At 44.7% G+C, this 19,543-nt stretch overlaps 1 protein-coding gene and 1 long non-coding RNA gene across 2 annotated transcripts; one reads left to right on the top strand and one right to left on the bottom strand.

The window, feature by feature from the left end:
* The first annotated feature begins 2,692 nt into the window (after positions 1-2,692).
* On the top strand, positions 2,693-15,483 carry LOC100015520 (cytochrome P450 2A13-like). Its single transcript, XM_001364544.4, has 9 exons — positions 2,693-2,947; positions 7,036-7,198; positions 8,220-8,369; positions 8,961-9,121; positions 9,571-9,747; positions 11,041-11,182; positions 11,426-11,613; positions 14,135-14,276; positions 15,199-15,483. The coding sequence occupies exons 1-9, from the start codon at positions 2,768-2,770 to the stop codon at positions 15,381-15,383; spliced, it is 1,488 nt and encodes a 495-aa protein (XP_001364581.1). The 5' UTR covers positions 2,693-2,767; the 3' UTR covers positions 15,384-15,483.
* Positions 12,723-15,775, bottom strand: LOC103095009 (uncharacterized). Its single transcript, XR_466558.2, has 2 exons — positions 15,609-15,775; positions 12,723-13,386 (listed from the first exon to the last, which is right to left on the bottom strand). It is a non-coding gene; the product is annotated as an uncharacterized LOC103095009 (long non-coding RNA).
* Positions 15,776-19,543: the final 3,768 nt, after the last annotated feature.

Here is a 19,543-nt window from a genome sequence, read left to right as displayed (position 1 = left end):
CCAATTTTCCTGGTTGAGAGCTAAGTAATCTCTGCCTGGATTAAGATAGGATAGATAACTTTTCTATCCTCTTAACATTTCTCTACTTTATTGTTTCCTCTCTATTTTGTAAATAAATTTCTAACTTGAGATATAATAAATATTGGCGGCCACATAATTTCATAAATTTTTTGTCCAAACATTAATTTTCACCTTTACAGTACTCATGACTTAATGCCTTAGGTCAAATCCCAAAAGTACCCCTCTACTCCCTGACTGATTGTCTTGTGTTATGCACCCAAAGGCAGCTGTTTATCTCCTGAATGACTATCTTATGTCCTACATGCAACAGTGTGTTGTGGGCTTGCTTTTGGATTTGGATGTGGATTTTTTTTTTTGGATTATAGATTTAAGACCAAAATGCCTGTTAGCAATATTTAATACCACCCTGAGCTGTATTTTTCTTAGCTAATATTTATAATTCATTTAAAGCTAACTATATTATTTGACTATAATTCAAAACTATCAATTGTGTTATAAAATAATCATAAAGGCTAATAATATAATCATAAAAGGGGGCAGGGAGTTTCACACTCATAAACTTCACTGCTGAGACAGCAGGATCTGAGCCAGTCAAATGAAGAATCAGTTATAGTTAGGCTGAAATACCTCTTCTCTCTATCACTTTCTCTCTATTTTTATTAATAAATCCTAATAAATCTGGTGTTGAGCCACTAGACCATCTTTTACTTGCTACAAGTTCTGATGTAAGCATCACTGCTCCCCATTATGTCCCAACCTTTCCCTTCTTGCTCCAAATCCAAGTCCTTCTTCATACTCCTCCAGTCCATGTACCACCCTTCTCTTAGGATTTGAAGAAAAGAATCTTACTTTGAACCCAGAATGGAAAGAAAGAGGGAGGGAGGCAGAAAGGGAAGCAACAATTTGACCAAAGACATTTCCTCCCAAGGATAGGAAGCCAAAGTTTCTACCCTCCCAATATCCGGATTTCAAACTGGAAAGTTTGGTATTGTTTTTCAGTTGTGGTCAACTTTTCAGGACCCTATTTGGGGTTTTCACAGCAAAGATACTGAAGTGGTTTTCTATTTCCCTCTCCAGCTCATTTTACATAAGAGAAAACTGAGGCAAATAGGGTTAAGTGATTTACCCAGGGTCACACAGCTAGGAAGGCAAGAGGCTAATGTGAACTCAGGAAGATGAATCTTTCTGACTCTTGGCTTGAGGCTACCTAGAGGCCAGCTGGAAAGTTTATTTAGAGATTACCCAATCCAACTCCAGATAAGAAAATTGAAGCCCAGGAATGTTAACTGACTTGTCCAAAGTCATCCAAGTAATAAGTAGCAGAGCTACAGCCTGTAGCTGGGATCAAATAGAGTCCAATGTTGCCTTTGGCATTGGGTTAGAGTCTCCGTGATTCTAGGGCAATCTTTGGTTGGTCTTCCTAGAACAGCAGAACCTGGTGACTATGGACTCTGACCCTTCGATCTACCTCTCTTTCAGAGGACAGAAGCCAATCAGGTTGGCAGAGGGTCCATGAGCCAGGCTAGATCTCAAGAGCCCTCTCATGATTCTTCCAACCCTTTTTGACCCCAGACTTGAAAGTTGTATCTCTGATCTGAGAGCCCCAACCTCCAAAGTCAGCCCAGTCTCTGTTTCCAGTTAGTTCTTCTTCAATTACTCATATTGTAGGATTTCATGAAAACCAGCTGAAATGCTGAATGTCAGACCTTGGCTCATAGTAAAGTCATGTAATTTATTGGCCTCTAATCATCAAGCCTATTGGGTAAGGTCCACTTCTTTCCCTTTCCTTTTATTGCATTCCTGCTGAGTTCAAGAACTGTTTGTAGAGCAATACCAGAGTGTGCTGATAAATATTTAAGGTGTGTGTGGAAGGCAGAGCAAAGGGTATTTGTACATATACTTTTAAAAGTCTATTCTGCATTATTTATACTTTGTTAAATCTAGATTATCAGCAAAATGAGACAATCAAGCTCTAATTTGTAGCAGTTACTGATTTCTGAGGAGTAAACACACACTGACAATTTAACCAGTGTTCTAGGAAGTTCTTACTTTGTTCCAGTGGACCCCTACCCTGGGCCCCTCTCATCCGATAACATCTCTCCTTGCATGAAGGAGAAATGGGTGTTTCAGAGAGAGAGAGAAGGACTCCCTTAAATCACAACCAGAAAATGTCCTAATCTGGTCCTCCCTGAGACCCCTTAGAGCCTTGTCTTCAAGTCTTGAAATCCCCTTCCCCCATCCAAACCCTATTTCTAGATCTTATTACTGGCTTCTTAACTCTCTCTGATCTTGGATATTCAACTGCCATCTCTATACTCTGGGATTCCCCCTGAACTTATCTCTGGGCTCCAAGACACTAGCCCTCTACCCCTTCCACTGTTTGGAGACTCAAGATCCTCTCTCTAACTTCCATCATCGAGTTCTGAACCCTCCTCCCCCCCTTCATCTCTGGACCATTGAATCTCTTCCATTTCTATTTGTGCACTCTGGAATCCTCGAGTCTCTAAGCTCCCACAACACTTGATCCCTCCCTTTCTTTGGCTTACAGACTTGGCTACTCCTGGATCTCAGGGGAAGAAAGAAATGGGATTGAGAATATTATGTGTGTTGGAGCAGGGCCATGCACCAACCTCCACTCCCAAGCCCAAGTATTTAAAGCAGAGACAGCCCAGTTTGGACCCAGCCCTGTCTTAGTACCTCTCTAACCCCCAAGCAACAGTGCAGTGAGGTCCTTGTCTCCTTCACCATGCTGGCTTCTGGGCTGCTGCTAGTGACCCTAGGCTTTTGCCTCTCAACCCTGGTGGTACTCTCTGTATGGAGACAGAGGAAACTCCGAGGCAGCCTTCCTCCTGGGCCCACCCCACTGCCTTTCATCGGCAACTACCTGCAGCTGAACACGGAGCAGATGTATGACTCCCTCATGAAGGTACTGAACTTGCTGGGCTGGGAACAAGAGGGAGAACCTGGAGATACTGAGGCAGAGAAACACAAAGATGGAGAGAGACTCAAGGAGCAAAAAGACAGAGACTGGATGGGGTTGAGTGGAGGGAAGGCAAGTGCTCAGAGACAGACAAAGAGAGCTATGAAGTCCCAGAGACAGAAATTGAGAGAGACACCAAGTATGGCAGCAACTGGGAGTGATATAAAGAGACAGACAGAGAATCACGAAGACAGGGAGTCATTGAAACAAACTCTGAGCACAACAGAGACAGACACAGTGAAGTTAAGAGACAGTGGATGCCCAGAGAGATAGAGAGAACCACAAAGAGATACAGAGAAAAGAAAGCAAAGACACGCAGAAACAGGGAGACAGTGGAATACAGAGATAATTATGGAGAGCTAGAGCCTTAGACAAAGAAACTCACAGGAGCAGAGACAGAGACAGAGACAGAGACCCAGAAACAGAGAGACACATAGAGTAACAATGGCAAAGCTAGCCTGACAGTGTATGAGAAGCACGCAGAGACAGAGAAAATGACAGGGAAATGAGCAGTGAGACATATCCAGACAATCCAGCAGAAAGGAAAAAGCAGAGATGGAGATTAAAACAACCTCAGACAGATGCAGAGAGACGGACTAAGAGGCAGAGAGGGAGACAGAGCTGCAAGCAGCAAAAAGACAGGCAGAGAGAGATATAGCTGTCACTTGCATAGGCAGACTCTGGGAGGGTTAGAGAGAAGGAGAGATGAAGAAAGACAGAGAAAAGTCTCTGTTTATTACTACCAATTTGGGGTAAGTCCTTATCTCTCTCTAGTCCTCAGTTTCTCTCTCTCTGAAATATGACTAGGTTGGGCAAGATTGCTGGGGGCCATCAGTCCACAACACTTTGACAGAGTCATGCGTGGTAGCAGGGGAGACCACAGAGTGGTCCTTGGCGAGATGTGACTGCCCACTCTATCCCCCTTGCATGACTTCTTTCATTAATACCCCTGATCTATGAATTGACATGATTATTATCCCCCCTAGTCTCAAAAGAAATAATGTAAGAGCAAAACACATGTACCCTAATTCTCCAAAACATCACCTAAAGATCAGACCCTCAAGCCCAATCCCAAAAAAGACTATCATGGGTTAACTTTTATTTAGGTGCATAATTCCCAATGAAAACACAGCTACAGGCCAAGCCCAAAACTTTCTCATGAAGTCAGCACACAAATCAATCATAGAAGCCCATACAATAGGTACAGGTACACTAAGCTTCAATCTGCCTCAGTGACTCAATTACACAAATCAGTAACTCACACTCCCTAGTAAGCCACCTGTGAAGAAATCGTTTATCTTGTGTGCAACCTTTATTCTGTCTTTAATCTCAATACAAAAATATAGGATGTTAATCAAGTGATTTGTTAAAAGTTAATGTATCACTTTTCCAATTATCTCTCTTTGATTTTGTGTTTCTGCATGCCAAGAATACGGATATAAAATAAATCCCAAGCCTGGAAATGTCAGAGCAGCTCAGAGATGCAAAGCAGTCCCATGGCCGTAATGATTAAGCTGTCTTCCGTTTGTTATTTATTTTACTTTATTTATTTTGACTGATCGTTAGCCACCAGTCAGGAACCCTGGAGTTGCGAGTGGGGCTGGACCCTGACAGTGGCACAAGATGGTCTTTAAGTTTTAGGCTTCGAGCTGTTTCTGCATTTGCATATTTTGGTCTCTCATATTGCTGAGTTCCTTTTGCATTGTTTCCCATTTTTCCTGCCAGAAGGCTTCCATCTTTTTGATAATTTCCATTTCCTTTGGAAGGTTTTGGAGCATTTGTTTGTGTTTCCTCTTCTATCTCCTCTGTATTTTGTATTTTTGCTCCATAAAATGTGTCCAAAGTCACCCCCTTCTTCTTGCTTTTCTTGATGTTTGGAGGCTTTTGCACTTCCGTACTGTTTGCCATCTCTATCTGAGTGAGGTGGACTGGCTCTTAGTGTATCTGTCTGATGGTCTGAGGCTTTAGCCCCAGGCAAATTTTCCATTCTCTGCAGCTGTGCTGTCTTCCCGGGGAAGCCCAGGGTCTGCCCTCCCCTGCCTGCAGGTGTTTCAGGTGTTACTGCTCTCAGTTCCCTCCAGTTGCTTCTCCGCTGCCTTACTTCCACGCTCTGGGCCTGGCACAGCACTGTCCGCAAGGTGCCTCAGTGCCTTTGCCGGCCCTGAGGTTTCTGTCCTTTCAGAAGACCCTGCACTCTAAGGGGGGAGGGGTCCTGGCCTCCCTGAGCTCTGAGGGCTCCCGATGGGATTAGATTCAGCTGGGTTGGACTGGATGTGCCCCGAAGCAAAAACCTCTGGTGAGACTCAGGTGGAGTCCCCCCCTCCCATCTCTCTCTGTTTCCCTGCTGTCTGTGTTGGGTGCCCCCAAGACTGGCTCAGGTTGCTTTCAAGGTGCACCCTTCAGAACAGCCAGCCCTGAGGCCCTTTTGCCGGCCCTGAGGTTCCCACTGCTGCCGTGGGCTCAGTGATCTGGGTTGGGGGGGGAGGGATCCTGGGACCTTCCTTCTGCCTTCCCCTTAGACCCGAGTGATCTAGGATTCTGGCTTTTGGGGGCCAGACCTTTTGATCCGAGTCCAGAAGGAGGGTTCCCAGGCTCTGTCCTGTTGTTAAGTTTGAATTTCAATCCCCTAGGAGCATTCAGTTTGTGATCAGTAAGGAAGGGTTTTCAGAGATCTGAACTCTTGCTACCTCTAAGCTGCCATCTTGACCAGAAGTCTCTTTAAGTTTTAGGATTCTGTGGTTACGAGGCTGCAGGTAAAGCCCAGAACTTCTTGTGGGGAGGGATGAGCACAGGTAGGCTGCAAGAGAAGGTTTCAGGGGGAACAGTGGACAAGTCAAGAGAATGGAAGGGAAGGCAGAGATGGAGAGAGGAGAGGCCAGGGAGATCTTGTGGTGGAAAAACAAGGGCTAGAAGTGTAGCTTTAGACATGACTGCAGAATTGTTTCAGGATATCCAGGGTAGATGAATGAATTGGAATAGTTATGACTCCACCACAAAAGGGCATCAACCAAATATTTAAAATGCATTTTGAGGGAAAAGCTGGGTGGCTCAGAGGATTAAGAGTGAGGCATACAGACCAGAGGTCCTAGGTTCAAATCTAGCCTTAGATATTTTCTCTCTGTGTGACCCTGGGCAAGTCACTTCACCGCCCCCCCCCCCCCCCCCGTTGCCTAGCCCTTACAGCTCTTCTGCCTTGGAACCAGATAGAAGGTGAGGGTTTAAAAAAATGTACTTTGAAATCCTCCTGCAGGTATCCCTGGCTCCTTTCAGGTCTCAACTAAGATCCCACCCTCAGCAACAAATCTTTCCCAACCACCTTAATGCTAGGACCTTCTCTCTGTTGATCATAGCCAATGTGTGCTTGTTCATACTAAGCTATTGGCAAATTGTCTCCCCCAGTAGATTATGAGTTCCCAAAGGGCAGGGACTGTCTTGGACTTTCTTTCTATCTCCAGTACTTGGCACACTGTGTGGCACACAGTAGGTGTCAAATAACTTGACTTGTCATGGAAGAAAACAGAAAGATGGGCTGAACTGGAAGCCATCACAGCAATCTTGTTACTCTCTTGAGGATAATAGGGTTATCGATATAGAGCTGGAAAGATGACAGGCCATTGAGTAGAAACCTTTTATTTTATAGATGTGGAACTGAGGCAGAGACGAAGTAACTTGCCCAGGGTCACAGAGCTATAAGTGTCTGAAGAAAGATTTGAACCCAGGTCTCCCTGACTCTCAGACCGGTGTCCTCTATACAATGCTACCTTTTGAAGAATAGATGGTGTGTGTGTGTGTGTGTGTGTGTGTGTGTGTGTGTGTGTAAGCAAACTGTACAATGGGTTCATAAATCTCTTCCTTGTTTTTTGTGTGCTTGAAATGTCTATATTTGTTCCCAGTGGCTATGTCACAATTGCAATTTTTTTTTAAAAGCTGCTGAGACCATTGGCAAGAGGTTATCTTTCAGGAAGACAGGACTAAGAAGGAGGAAACCATGGACCTCGGAGGAAAAACACTTTTGACTTCTCCATATCCTACAGATTGGGGAAAAATTTGGACCCGTGTTCACAGTGCACTTGGGATCCAGGCCCATTGTGGTCCTAAGTGGGTATGAGGCTGTGAAGGAGGCACTGGTGGACCAAGCAGAGGAGTTCTCTGGTCGAGGAAAGCAGGCCACCTTTGACTGGCTCTTTAAGGAATATGGTGAGTGTCTGTGGAGGAACCCTCATACACTCACACACAACTCTCCCCTGACCAGTGTGGCTTCCTCTAGGCAGCCTGCCAGGGTTCCTCCATGAACTGCCATCTTCTGTCCCCTCCTCTCTCTCATCCTGACTATCATCACTTCTCTTTGTCTCTCTCTGTGTCCTCATCTCTCTTCCAGTCTCCCTTTCTTTTCACCTCTTATGTCTCTTCATCTCTCTTTGCCCAGCCTTGTCTCCCCATTTCTCTATCTCTCCATTTCATCTTTCTCTGTGCCTCTGCATCTTTCTGTTTTTCATTTCTCCTGCTATCTCTCATAGTATCACCACCTTCCTTTACCTCTCTATTTCTCTTTTTGCACATATTTTTTTTTGCACATATTCCCATCTCACCAGTCTTTCCATATTATTTCTTGGCATCTTTTGGGGGGTATTTCTTCTCAATTCCCTGTTCTTCTGCCTCTCAGTATCTCTTCATATCTCCCATCTCTCAATCTTTCCCTCTCTCCTTGTTTCCCCATCGCTCCCTCTCTCTCTCCTTATCTCTACATTTCTCCACCTCTGTCTCTGACTGTTTTCCTATTCTCTCCCCCTTCCACCTTTCTGTCTTTCATCATCTCTTTATCTGCCCAGTCTTTCCTGATCTCTCTTCATATCACTTCCCATTTCCCATTCCCCCTTGTTTCTCCTTCTTCCATTGTCTCTGTATCCACCTCTCTCTATCTCTCCTTGTTTTGCCATCTTTCCTCTCTCTCCCATCTCTTCCTGACTTCCCATGCCTCCCTGCCTCCCTATCTATCTGCCCCTTCCTATATCCCTACCTCTCCATTTCATTTTTTTCTCTATTTCTTCCTGTCTTCTCATCTCCCTCTTTCCATCTCGGTCACTCCCTTTGTATCTATCTCTTTTTGCTTCTCTCTTCCTTCTTGGTTTTTCCTGGATGCCTACTTCTTATCCTTGCTAGATCCTGTAGGATTACCAGACCTGCCTGAGGCCCTTTCCTCCTTCTTGCCCTTGTGCAGGTGTAATCTTCAGTAATGGGGAGAGGTCCCGGCAGCTCCGAAGATTCTCCATCACCACTCTCAGGGATTTTGGCATGGGCAAGAGGGGTATAGAGGAGCGAATCCAAGAAGAAGCTGGCTTCCTCATGGAAGTCTTACAAGACACAAAAGGTAGATGGACAATAAAATTATTTCAGGCAACTGCATCTCTAACATTTGGTCTCCATGCTCTATGGGATTTTGGTGTAGGGACAATGACAGTCCTTTGGGGGAAGATGGGAGAGCTAGAGAGTGACTCTCTCTCTCTCTCTCTCTCTCTCTCTCTCTCTCTCTCTCTCTCTCTCTCTGTCTCTCTGTCTCTCTGTCTCTCTGTCTCTCTCTCTCTCTCTCTGTCTCTCTCTCTCTCTCTGTCTCTCTCTCTCTCTCTCTCTCTCTCTCTCTCTCTCTCTCTTTCTCCCTCTCCCCCTTCTCCTCTCCCTCTGTCTCTGTTTTTCTGCCTGTCTGTCTCTCTCTGTGTCTCTGTCTCTGTTTCTCTCTGCCTCTGTCTCTTTCTTCCCTCTGCCTCTATCCACTTTGTATGTATCTCCCCTTCCCACACACCCCATCTCTCTCCTTCTCAACTTCTCTCTCTCTCTCTCAAACACTAACTCCACGATGTGTCTCTGTTTCCCTCTCTATCTCTCTGCTTTTGTATCTTTCATTCTTTTTCCTTTTTCTCCATCCTTCTATCTCTATGTCTCTGCTGCCCTGGCTGGGCTACAGGGGCCCCCATTGATCCCACCTTCTTCCTGAGCCGCACAGTTTCCAATGTCATCAGCTCCATCGTCTTTGGTGATCGATTTGAATATGAGGACAAACAGTTCTTATCTTTGTTGAATATGATGCTGGGCAGTTTCCAGTTCACAGCCACATCCATGGGACAGGTGACCCTCAAGACCTTCTCTCCCACTCATCTGGTTCTCTAGTCACCTTCATCCCTTAATCTCCAGCTCTCATTTCTGTCTTCTACCTCCTGTATCCTATTCCTCAGTCTGATTGCCTATCCAGAATCTGACCATATGCCCATCCCGACACCCTTCCTCAGTCTGGCATCCTTTCCCCATTCTTATATTTATCTTCGACCATGTCCTGTTCACCTCTCATCTGGCTTTATGCTCTAGCTCAACCCCTATCTCCCAGCAAGATGCCCATCTCTCCTCTTGAACAACCCCTTCCCAATCAAAATGTGTGCTCTGTCCTGATTACCCATTTTGACCTCTACAACTTCCCCTTAATCCTTGCTACTTATTCTGTTATTCTCATCCTCCCAAACCTCCTCAGGCATCCACTCTAGGGTTCTGTATTCCATGACTTGACTTGTACCCTCCTCCAGTTATATGAGATGTTCTCTGGAGTGATGAAGTACCTGCCAGGGCCTCAGCAACAAGCATTCAAGGACCTGAAAGGCCTGGAAGACTTCATCACTGAGAAGGTCCGGGAGAACCAGGCCACCCTGGACCCCAACCACCCCCGCAACTTCATTGACTCCTTCCTTATCAAGATGCAGGAGGTACATACCATTCCAGTGGGCAGGTGAAAGATAGAGGAGGAAGGCTGAGACCCCAGACCCAGAGTGTTACAGTCTCTGGGGGAAACTCCAGACATTGGCAAGTGGGGTTCACAGAAGCTGGTCTTTGACAGGAGTAGGCAGCACTGGCAGTCAGTAGAAGGCAAGCCTCAGAGTTCTAGAGGCAAGGCTCAAAGGTCCCCTGAGGCATGTGTGAGGAATTAGGGTTCACAAACATCAGGCAGCAACCTATAGCACAGATTCTACTAGACCCAACACTACTGGGTCATTGCCAATTTGGGGAGAGCATGGCAAAGGGAGATGAAGTTAGAAAGACAAATGGAGAAAGTAAGGCACAGAGATGGGGGTCACAGCATAACACAGCAGAGATAAGATGGAGAGAGATGCAGAAACAGACAGGAGATCAGAAACAGAGTCATAGGAAGACAAGGCTAACACAAAGACTCATAGGGATTCCCCATTCCCCGTACTCCCTGCTCCTCCCTCATCCCATAGATATTCACAATTGAGATTTAGGGGCTGGGGATGATTGGGAGCCTTTGCTGTAGTTCCAGCTTTAGTTTTGTCTAGCTCTCTGCATAAGACCTTGGAAGTTCTTTCCTCTTTCTGGGTCTCGGTTTTCCCATCTATAAAATGTAGGAGAAGCAAAAGAAGATATTAGATTTATTGGACTTGATTGGAGAGGGCAGAACCAGGAGCAATGAGAGAAACTGTAAAGGGAAGAATTGGGTTTGATGTCAGGGGCCGAAGTGTCTAAAAATGAGACATGACCAGAAATGCAATGGGATCCCCAGAGAACTGGTGGCTTCCTCCTCTTTGGAGATCTTCCAGCAGAGGCTGGACCATCATTTGTCAGGTAGCTCAAACTGGGGCTTTCTTTGACGGTCAAGGTCTCATCCAGCACTAAAAATCATGGAATTCTGGTGGGCAGAATAGTGTAATGCATGGGGATGTAGACTGGGGAATCAGGTATACCTGAGTTCAAATCCTACCTCAGACAATAGCTTTATTACTCTGAATAGGTCTTAACCTTTCTGTGCCTTAAGTTACCTCATGTCAGCGGTTGGATTATCTGAATTCTGGGGAGTTTAGATTCCTTTTTGAGGGCCTTTGAATAGAGATATTGATGGAATTCCACCCCACTCCCCTGCACATTACTGGGGCTCAAGGAAATGGAGCTGGCATTGTCAAAGAGGAGGCCTTGAGGCTAATGAGTCTTGAGGTGAAACAAGTATATTTATGTGGGGATGGTAGGTCTGAACCTTCTCTTCCTAGGAAAAGAAAAATCCCAGCACAGAATTCTTCATGCGGAACCTGACCATGACCAGCATAAATCTGTTTTTTGCGGGCACTGAGACTGTTAGCACCACCCTTCGCTATGGCTTCCTTCTGCTAATGAAACACCCAGAGGTGGAAGGTGAGATCTATAGTTACTCCCCTCACAAGTCCTTTGGTGCCCTCTGAGCTGCCCAGACCTCCTCATCTCCCAAGCACTTCACACACACACACACATCCAGAACACAGACTATTCCCTTCACTTCTCATCCTTGCATCCTCTTAATTCAGGGTATACCCATCCTCCATACCCCCTCTGCTCCCTTGAGATTTCCATTGGGTATCTCTGAAGCTCCTGTGTCTCATCCCTCACCCCCAACCTTAGCCAAAATCCATGAGGAAATTGATCGTGTGATTGGACGGAACAGATCACCCAAGTTTGAGGACAAAGCCAAGATGCCATACACAGAGGCTGTCATCCATGAGATCCAGAGGTTTGGGGACATGATCCCCATGGGTGTCTCCCGGAGAGTCACCAAAGACACCAAATTCCGGAGCTTCCTTCTTCCCAAAGTGAGAACCTCTTACTCAGAGCTCTCCTCCTATCCCAGAAACATCTCCATTTCTTTTTATCTTTAAAATCTGTCTGTGTCATGCTCACCCTTTAGCATTAACCAGGTCTCTTTCCTATAAGTGCCCCTCATCCTACACTAGGGGCTGTAGAAGATCCTTCGTCTCCCTCCTCCCTAGAACATCTCTCCATTTGTCTTCCTCTGGTGTCCAGCCTTTGCCCATGTTCCTTTTCCATGCTCTGCTCTCTAATGGACCGACCCTCAGTTCCCCTTCCACTCCATTCCTTCTCTCCCCCTCTCTCCTTCCTCATCTCTCTTTCTTCTCCCTCTCTAACTTGCTCTCTCTGTCTCTCTTTTCATTCTTTTTCACTCTCTTTCATCTTCTCTATGTGATGCTGGCCAAGTCATTTCACCTCCTTAATCTTTTTTTTTTTTAATATATTTTATTTGATCATTTCCAAGCATTATTCGTTAAAGACATAGATCATTTTCTTTTCCTCCCCCCCACCCCCCATAGCCAACGCGCAAGTCCACTGGGCATTAGATGTTTTCTTGATTTGAACCCATTGCTTTGTTGATAGTATTTGCATTAGAGTGTTCATTTAGAGTCTCTCCTCTGTCATGTCCCCTCAACCTCTGTATTCAGGCAGTTGCTTTTTCTCGGTGTTTCCACTCCCATAGTTTATCCTTTGCTTATGAATGGTGTTTTTTCCTCCTGGATCCCTGCAAGTTGTTCAGGGACATTACACCGCCCCTAATGGAGACATCCATTACGTTCGATTATACCACTCACCTCCTTAATCTTATTGAGTATTATTTTCCTTATCAGTAAAATTGTGATGATAATAGTACCTACCATTGGGAGGCTCAAAGGAGTCAATGGAGGAAAAGCATTTTGCACACCTTAAAGCCTATAGAAATACGTGTTGCTATTGGCATATTGTGCCTCCTCTGGGCTACCTCCCCAATCTGAACTCCCAGGTTGGATCTCTATGAGACAGCCACCCCACTAAGGTTCAGTTTACTCTGTGAATCTCCTCTCCTAAGCTAGAATTCCCGGGGGGGGGGGAGGGTGGGTTACCTTTAATAGCCAGCCAGTAGACAGTTAGCTCAAAATGGAAATGTTTACTAAAACCATATCATAAGATCCCTAGTAATAAACCATTCCTCTCCATAAATGTGGGGCACAATCTCCCACAACGGCACCCATTTCTCACTGGAAAAAATGACCATGTCCTTAGCATATATTTGGAGAGATGCACATAATTAGGGCACAGGCTGCGCAAAGCAATTCACATTTCTGGGCCTCCAGGGCCCCAATATCCTTCCTCTTCTTGTGGTGCCCTCCTGGGTATGGAGTATCCTCAGCTGGTCTCTTAACTGAGTCCCTTGGGCTGGCTTATCCCTGATGCTTGACTCAGCTCCCAACTCTGAGGATTTCTTTTCATTCTCTCTGCTTCCAGCCTCCTACTCAGGCCCTGGTTCTGATGCAAACCAATATGGCCAATAGGACTGTGGAGAGGAGGAAGAAATTCCTCTTGTCCCTTATACTCTGGAAGGGATGAAAGTGGAAAAGCAAAAGTCCTCTCTCGTCAGCTGGGTTCTTTGGTGGCTGGCTCTCTTCTGGACGGCTAGAGGTCACAGTCCTTGAAACTGTTTCCTGTTTTGAATGTGTCCCAGAACAGATGAACTCCATTTTTCAGGCCATCAGGGACACAGTTGTCCTGTCAAGGGCAAGTTTCCCCCTCAAATAAAACCAGAGACTCTTTTCTTCCTTAAAGAGGAAACAGAGTGAAAATCCTTCTTTGAATTTCGTAGGCATGTCTTAAACAACTCCCCCTTCCCCATATGCTTGATTATCATTATACATTAATATATCATAGAATTATAATCGAATCTAATTGATAATATATTAATAATCTGAAACCCTAATAACATTCAATTATAAATTCTCTGTTAGACAATCAACCACTAACATTTATTATGGGATTTGAGGATGGGAATACAAAAGACAAGATGAAGTAGTCCCTGCCTTCAAGGATCTTCCATTCTATCAGGGAAAACAAAATGTGCCTCTATAATTAGATAAAAATGGAAGGATAAATCCTGGACCTCTGATTTCCTTGATTTAGGGAATTTCCTCTGCTGATGCAGGCTGGCACCTTCTCTGCAAATTAGAGTTTTAAGTCTAAGTGACTTGATGAGGGTCACATAGCCAGTATGTGTGGGAGACAACTTGAACCCAGGACTTTCTGCCTCTGAAATAATATCTCTGATCTGGTCTTCTCAGAAGTTTTCTCTCACCTCTCCCTCCCTTTTCTCTAGCTGCCTCCTCCAATCTGTCTCTCTGTCTGTCTCTTTCTTTCTCTCTGTCTGTTCTTCAAGCTTCTCTTCCTCTCTTATTCTCCACCCACCCCCAGTTTTGCCTCTTTTTTCACTCTCCTCCTCCTGCTCTCTCTCCTCCCTCCACCTCATCCTTGACTTCCTTTGTTGTTCACTCTCACCCTCACCCCCACCTCTAGGGCACTGAAGTTTATCCCATGCTGGGCTCAGTGCTGAGAGACAGAAGATTCTTTGCCTGTCCTGAAGACTTCAACCCCCAACACTTCCTGGATGAGAAGGGCCAGTTCAAGAAGAGTGATGCCTTCGTCCCCTTTTCCATTGGTGAGCAGGAAAGCTTTTTCTCTTCCTCCCTGTGAATCCCACTCTCATCCCTCGTACCAGCCAGCATGTCCCGAGCCTAATGAATGTTCCTTTCCTCCAGTCCTACTCTCAGTTCATCCATTTGACTAAGCTTCTTGAGTGAGAATGATTGAGGTGGTTCCAGAGAGGCTATGGCTGTGGGGCTACGAGTTCCAGAAAGATCACTACCCACCCTAATCTCATCAGCTGGCCTTCTATCCTTGAGGAAGAATCAAGTACACTAGAAAGTACCACTGGCCCTGGAGTCAGAGGACCTTAGTTCAGGTCCCATCTCCAAAGCTTCCTACCTCAGTGACCTTGGGTCAATCCCTTCAACTCCCCAGGTCTCCATTTCTGACCTGGGAAATTCAGGGCTTGGACTGGGTGGCCTCTGAGGTCTTCCCAACCCCACCCCCAGCTCAGCATCCATCATCTTAGGACTCTACGAGCTTGTTATGTTGAGCAAATCCCTTCCATTTTTGAGGTCTCAGTTGGAGGTTGGTCTAGATGTTGAAGGTCCTTGTTAGTTCTAACATTCAATCAATTGAATAAATATTTAAGAGGTAGTGATACGAAGACAGAGAGAAAAGGTCTCTGCCTTAAAGGAGCTTACATTCTCCTGGATAAGTACTAAGTTAGTAGTTAGGAGAATCAAGAAATGCCTCCCATAGGAGGTGGCACCAGAACTGGCCTTCAAGGAAGTTAGGGAGACTAAAAAGTAGGAGGCAAGAATGAAGGGCATTTCAATTCAGGAGCTTCCTCAAGGACATGGAAGGTGGACATTCCCTGTCCTAAGGCCTCTCCCAGCTTTGCTATTGTCTATTCTGAGGTCCCTCCCATGTCTGTTGTTGCCTGTTCTAAGGGCCCTCCCCATCCTGAACAGCTTTCTCTCTTGCCACCCTAGGGAAACGCTACTGTTTTGGTGAAGGCTTGGCCAGGATGGAACTGTTTCTCTTCCTCACCACCATCCTCCAGAATTTCCATTTCCAGTCTCCACTTCCGAAAGAGGCCCTTGATATCTCCCCCAAGATGGTAGGCTTTGCCACCATCCCTCGCAGCTACACCATCTCCTTCCTGCCCAGAGGATAAGGCTGAGCCAAGGCAGCCACAGCTGAAGCAGGAGGAACCAGGAGCATCTCTGGGGAGAAGGGAATGATATAGGAGGTATTAATAAAGTCTGAGCCCCCAAGTAGGTCCTTCTGCTATTCTGTTTGCATGTTGAAAGGTGGGACTGGGCAGCTCTGAGATCAATGATTCCAATTTCTTTAAGTTACAGAGGAGGTAACTGAAGATCTGGGAGGAGAAGAGACTTACCCCCAAGTCACCCAGAGAGGCAGAGGTAGAGTCTGGGCTTACTCTGACCAAGTACCAGTGAAAGAGTGTTGACTTTGGAGTTAAAGGTCCTGATTTCAAGTCCTACCTTTGATATTTATTATCTGTGTGACTTTGGGAAAGTCACTTCCGTTCTCTTTGTCTGAAGCATGATGGGATTGCTAGGTAACCTTTGTGATCCTTTCTGGCTTCAGATCCCATGATTCTCATTCTGATGCTTTTCTCACTATTTGTCCCAGGACACACATAGGGTAAAGCTAGGACAAGTTTTGCAGTCTGTCAACCCACAAATAAGAAATTTTCCCTGTATCATATTGCCCCTTTATGGTTAGCTCTGCCTCAGTATGTCTCTGTATCTCTTTTGGTCTTTCTAGTCTATTTCTCTATCTTTATTTCCTTTTCTCTGCACTCCATGTCTATTCCACCTTCCTTCCTTCCTTCCTTCCTTCCTTCCTTCCTTCCTTCCTTCCTTCCTTCCTTCCTTCCTTCCTTCCTTCCTTCCTTCCTTCCTTCCTTCCTTCCCTCCTTCCTTCCTTCCTTCCTTCCTCCCTCCCTCCCTTCCTCCCTTCCTCCCTTCCTTCCTTCTTCCCTCCCTCCCTCCCTCCATTCCTCCCTTCCCTCCCTCCCTCCTTTCCCTCCTTCCCTCCCTCCCTTCCTTCCTTCCTTCCTTCCTTCCTTCCTTCCTTCCTTCCTTCCTTCCTTCCTTCCTTCCTTCCTTCTTCAAACCTTTACTTCCTATCCTAACAACTCCAAGACATAAGAGTGGTAAGGGCCAGGCAATTGAGATTCGGTGACTTGTCCACGGTCACACAGCTAGGACATGTCTGAGGTCAGATTTGAACCCAGATTCTCTTAACTCCGGGCTTGCCTCTACCCACTGTGCCATCAAGCTTCCCCTGTCTATTAATTTCAATACACAAACCTTTCTGCCTCTATCTATATCTTTCTGTGTTCTTCTTTATCTCTATCTTTCCCTATATCTGTGTCTCTGTGTCTCTATCACCATTTCTGTGTCTCTGTGTGCCTCTCTACCATCCTAGAAGAGAGCAGATTTCTCTGGGAAGAAGGATTAGGCCATAAGTATTCTTTAACAAACATCTGAACTATCACAGAATGACTGATTTCCCTCTATTCTACAAATAGTTAGAACTGAGGCCAAGAAAAGGTAAGGAATTTTCTCAAGGTCAAGAAGCACTCTGAGTTAAACAGCAGCAAAAGGAATGAAGAGGTGATTCTAGGTAGGGGAGAATTTGGGGAAGAAGAGCTGTATACTAGGTGAGAAAGCAGTCAGGGATACTCAGCTTTAGGATAGAAGCAGGGTGGTGTAGAGGACTGAGCATAGGAATTGGAGTCAGGAGTTCATAGGACCAAAGCTTGAATTCTTTTAGAACTTGTGGGCTATCTGGGCCTCAGTCTCCTCCTCTAAAATGACAGGGTTAGATTTAATGGCCTTAAACTTTCCCTTTAACTCTAAATATGTGGTTTTACTCTATGAATGCTTGGACCCCCAAAATAGTCATACAAGTTGACTTGCAGGGAATTTTCCATTGAAGAGTCCTGGAGTTCAATGCTTGTCCCTGTATTATTCAACACATTTATGAATGACTTGGTCGAAGGCCTAGAAGACACCATGCCATTTGCAGAGGACAGAAATCTGGGAAGGGGAGTTAATCCAATGGATAACAGAATTGGGATCCAAAAATCCTTGGCTGGTTGGAATGACAAGATGAATCTAAAAAAATTTTTAATGTGTTAAATATTGATTCTTGCACTTTTGTTTAAAACAGAAAAAGGTCCGCAAGATCAGAATAGGGTCGATACAACAGTTCATGTGGAAAAGATCTGAGAGGGTTAGTGTTCCAGATGAGTCAGCAGGGTGTTATGGTAGCCCCAAAGAAGCTAATTAGGACTTAGGCAGCATTAGTAAGGACAAAAAATCCAGAATGGTTGGAGGGTGGAGATAGTTTGTATTCTGCTCTAGTGAGATGACACCTGGAGCATTGGGCTTATTTCTTGGCCCTTCAGTTTTAAATACTAACTGTGACCTAGCACTGCAGGCTCTAGACTTTGAGTCTGATCTTGGGGACTACCCCCCAAGTTATTCTCTATGGCTTATTCCAACTAGAATTCGTTTTAGAAATCTCAGAATAAATATAGCTTCTAAAGAACTTATGACTAAGGGGAAAAGGTTCCCAGTCCCTGTACAAGCACTCAAGGTAAAAATACATAGCTGGTATAGGACAGCATTTATTTCTTGCCATATAATATGCAGAAAACAGAAAGGATCTGCATTACCTCCTAAATAATCAAGATAACTCTTTAATGAGTTCTATTGGATCCACAGAACCTTTGGGAGTCTTCCATGCTCATAGCACCACCTTGTGGTTTGGATTCCCCTGGAAAGGGAGATGAACTTGTTGCCTCTAGAGTAGGTATTCTCCCAACAGTGAGTCCTACATGTGGCTTAAGGGTGTTTATAGTCTTCTAACCTCAAGGAATTAAATTTAAATGCTTTGATTCATCTCAGAAGAAAAGACCTTGACTTTATTTGAGAGAGGTAAACCCCTTCCCATTAGACGTTTGCTGACTGATTTTTGAATACTTTTGTTATTTAATCACTTTAGTCATGTCCAACAGAATGTTCATAATGCCCTGTCCCCTAAGGTGGAACTATAACCATCCCATTGGAAGTCTTCTTCTGTAGACCTCCAACCTTAGCTCAAGGGAGTTACTAGTTACACATGGCCTGGCCCTCAAATTAGAATGCTGAAGGAAAGGAAAAGAGATCCTCTTTCTCCTTCTTGGGAGGCAGTTTGGTATGGCAGAAAGAGACTTATTAAAGGTTGAGTCACTAGGCTTAGGTTGAAGTTCCTGCCCTGACATTCATTCCCCATGTGACTTTGATTTGGGCATTCATTACCTCATCTGGGTCCCTTACATTCCTATCTACTTAAGGGGTGGGTTGTTTCTGGAAAGCAATTCGGAATTATCCTTTTATAAGTAACTATAAAATATCATACTCTTTCATTCAGAGATTCCATTGCTAGATGCTACTCCATAGAAGGCAAAGACAGAAAGGAAATCCCTTTATAATACAAAATATTCATAGCTACACATTGATGAAAGCAAAAGAAACAGTTCACCCACTGGGGAATCATAAGGCAAGTTGTGGTTCATGGATGGAATGGAATATTGCTTTGCTATAAGAAATGATAAATATAAAGGCTTTGGAAAAGCCTGAGAAGACTTATATGAAGAGAGGCAGAGGGAAGCAAGATAAAAACACTAATGCAATCTACACAGTGAAGGCAGCAATTAAAGTTGAAAGAACAATAAAATAAATGTGAATGACACATTATCACAACATCCCAGAGAAGAACGGAGACAATGAATCTCCTTGCTTTCATTTCAGAGGTCAGGAAGGCACTGTTGTGGAATACTGCCTATACCATAAGACACATATAATTATGTAATCAATTTATGTAATTCCAGAAGGCTCCATTATCTGAATTAAATCAATCAACCAAATGTGTAAACTAGGTATAAGCAACTCCTTTATCAATGTGAGAAGAATAGAGGGTTTAGATTAAATATAAATGATGGCACACAGGAAATATATCCTGATTGGCTGGTAGAATGAGACACACTTTGAGAACACTCTCCATATCCAGAGAAAGAACTGTGGGAGTAGAAACACAGAAGAAAAACAACTGCTTGATCACATGGTCGATGGGGATATTGACTCTAAATGATCACCCGAGTGCAAATATTAATAATATGGAAATAGGTCTTGATCAATGACACATATTAAACACAGTGGAATTGCATTTTGGCTATGTGAGGAGGGGATGGAAAGAACATGAATCATATAACCATGGGCAATTTTTCTTAATTAATCAATTAAATAAAAATAAATA

This window comes from Monodelphis domestica, chromosome 4 (genome assembly GCF_027887165.1).
Source record: "Monodelphis domestica isolate mMonDom1 chromosome 4, mMonDom1.pri, whole genome shotgun sequence".
Classification (NCBI taxonomy): Eukaryota; Metazoa; Chordata; class Mammalia; order Didelphimorphia; family Didelphidae; genus Monodelphis; species Monodelphis domestica.
This window is presented reverse-complemented; position numbering and strand designations above follow the sequence as displayed.

Coding starts and splice junctions, on each gene's coding strand:
- LOC100015520 (XM_001364544.4), top strand. CDS start 2,768: ATGCTGGCTTCTGGGCTGCTGCTAGTGACCCTAGGCTTTTGCCTCTCA. Junction 8,370..8,960: donor AGTCTTACAAGACACAAAAG/GTAGATGGACAA, acceptor GCTGGGCTACAG/GGGCCCCCATTGATCCCACC. Junction 9,122..9,570: donor CAGCCACATCCATGGGACAG/GTGACCCTCAAG, acceptor ACCCTCCTCCAG/TTATATGAGATGTTCTCTGG.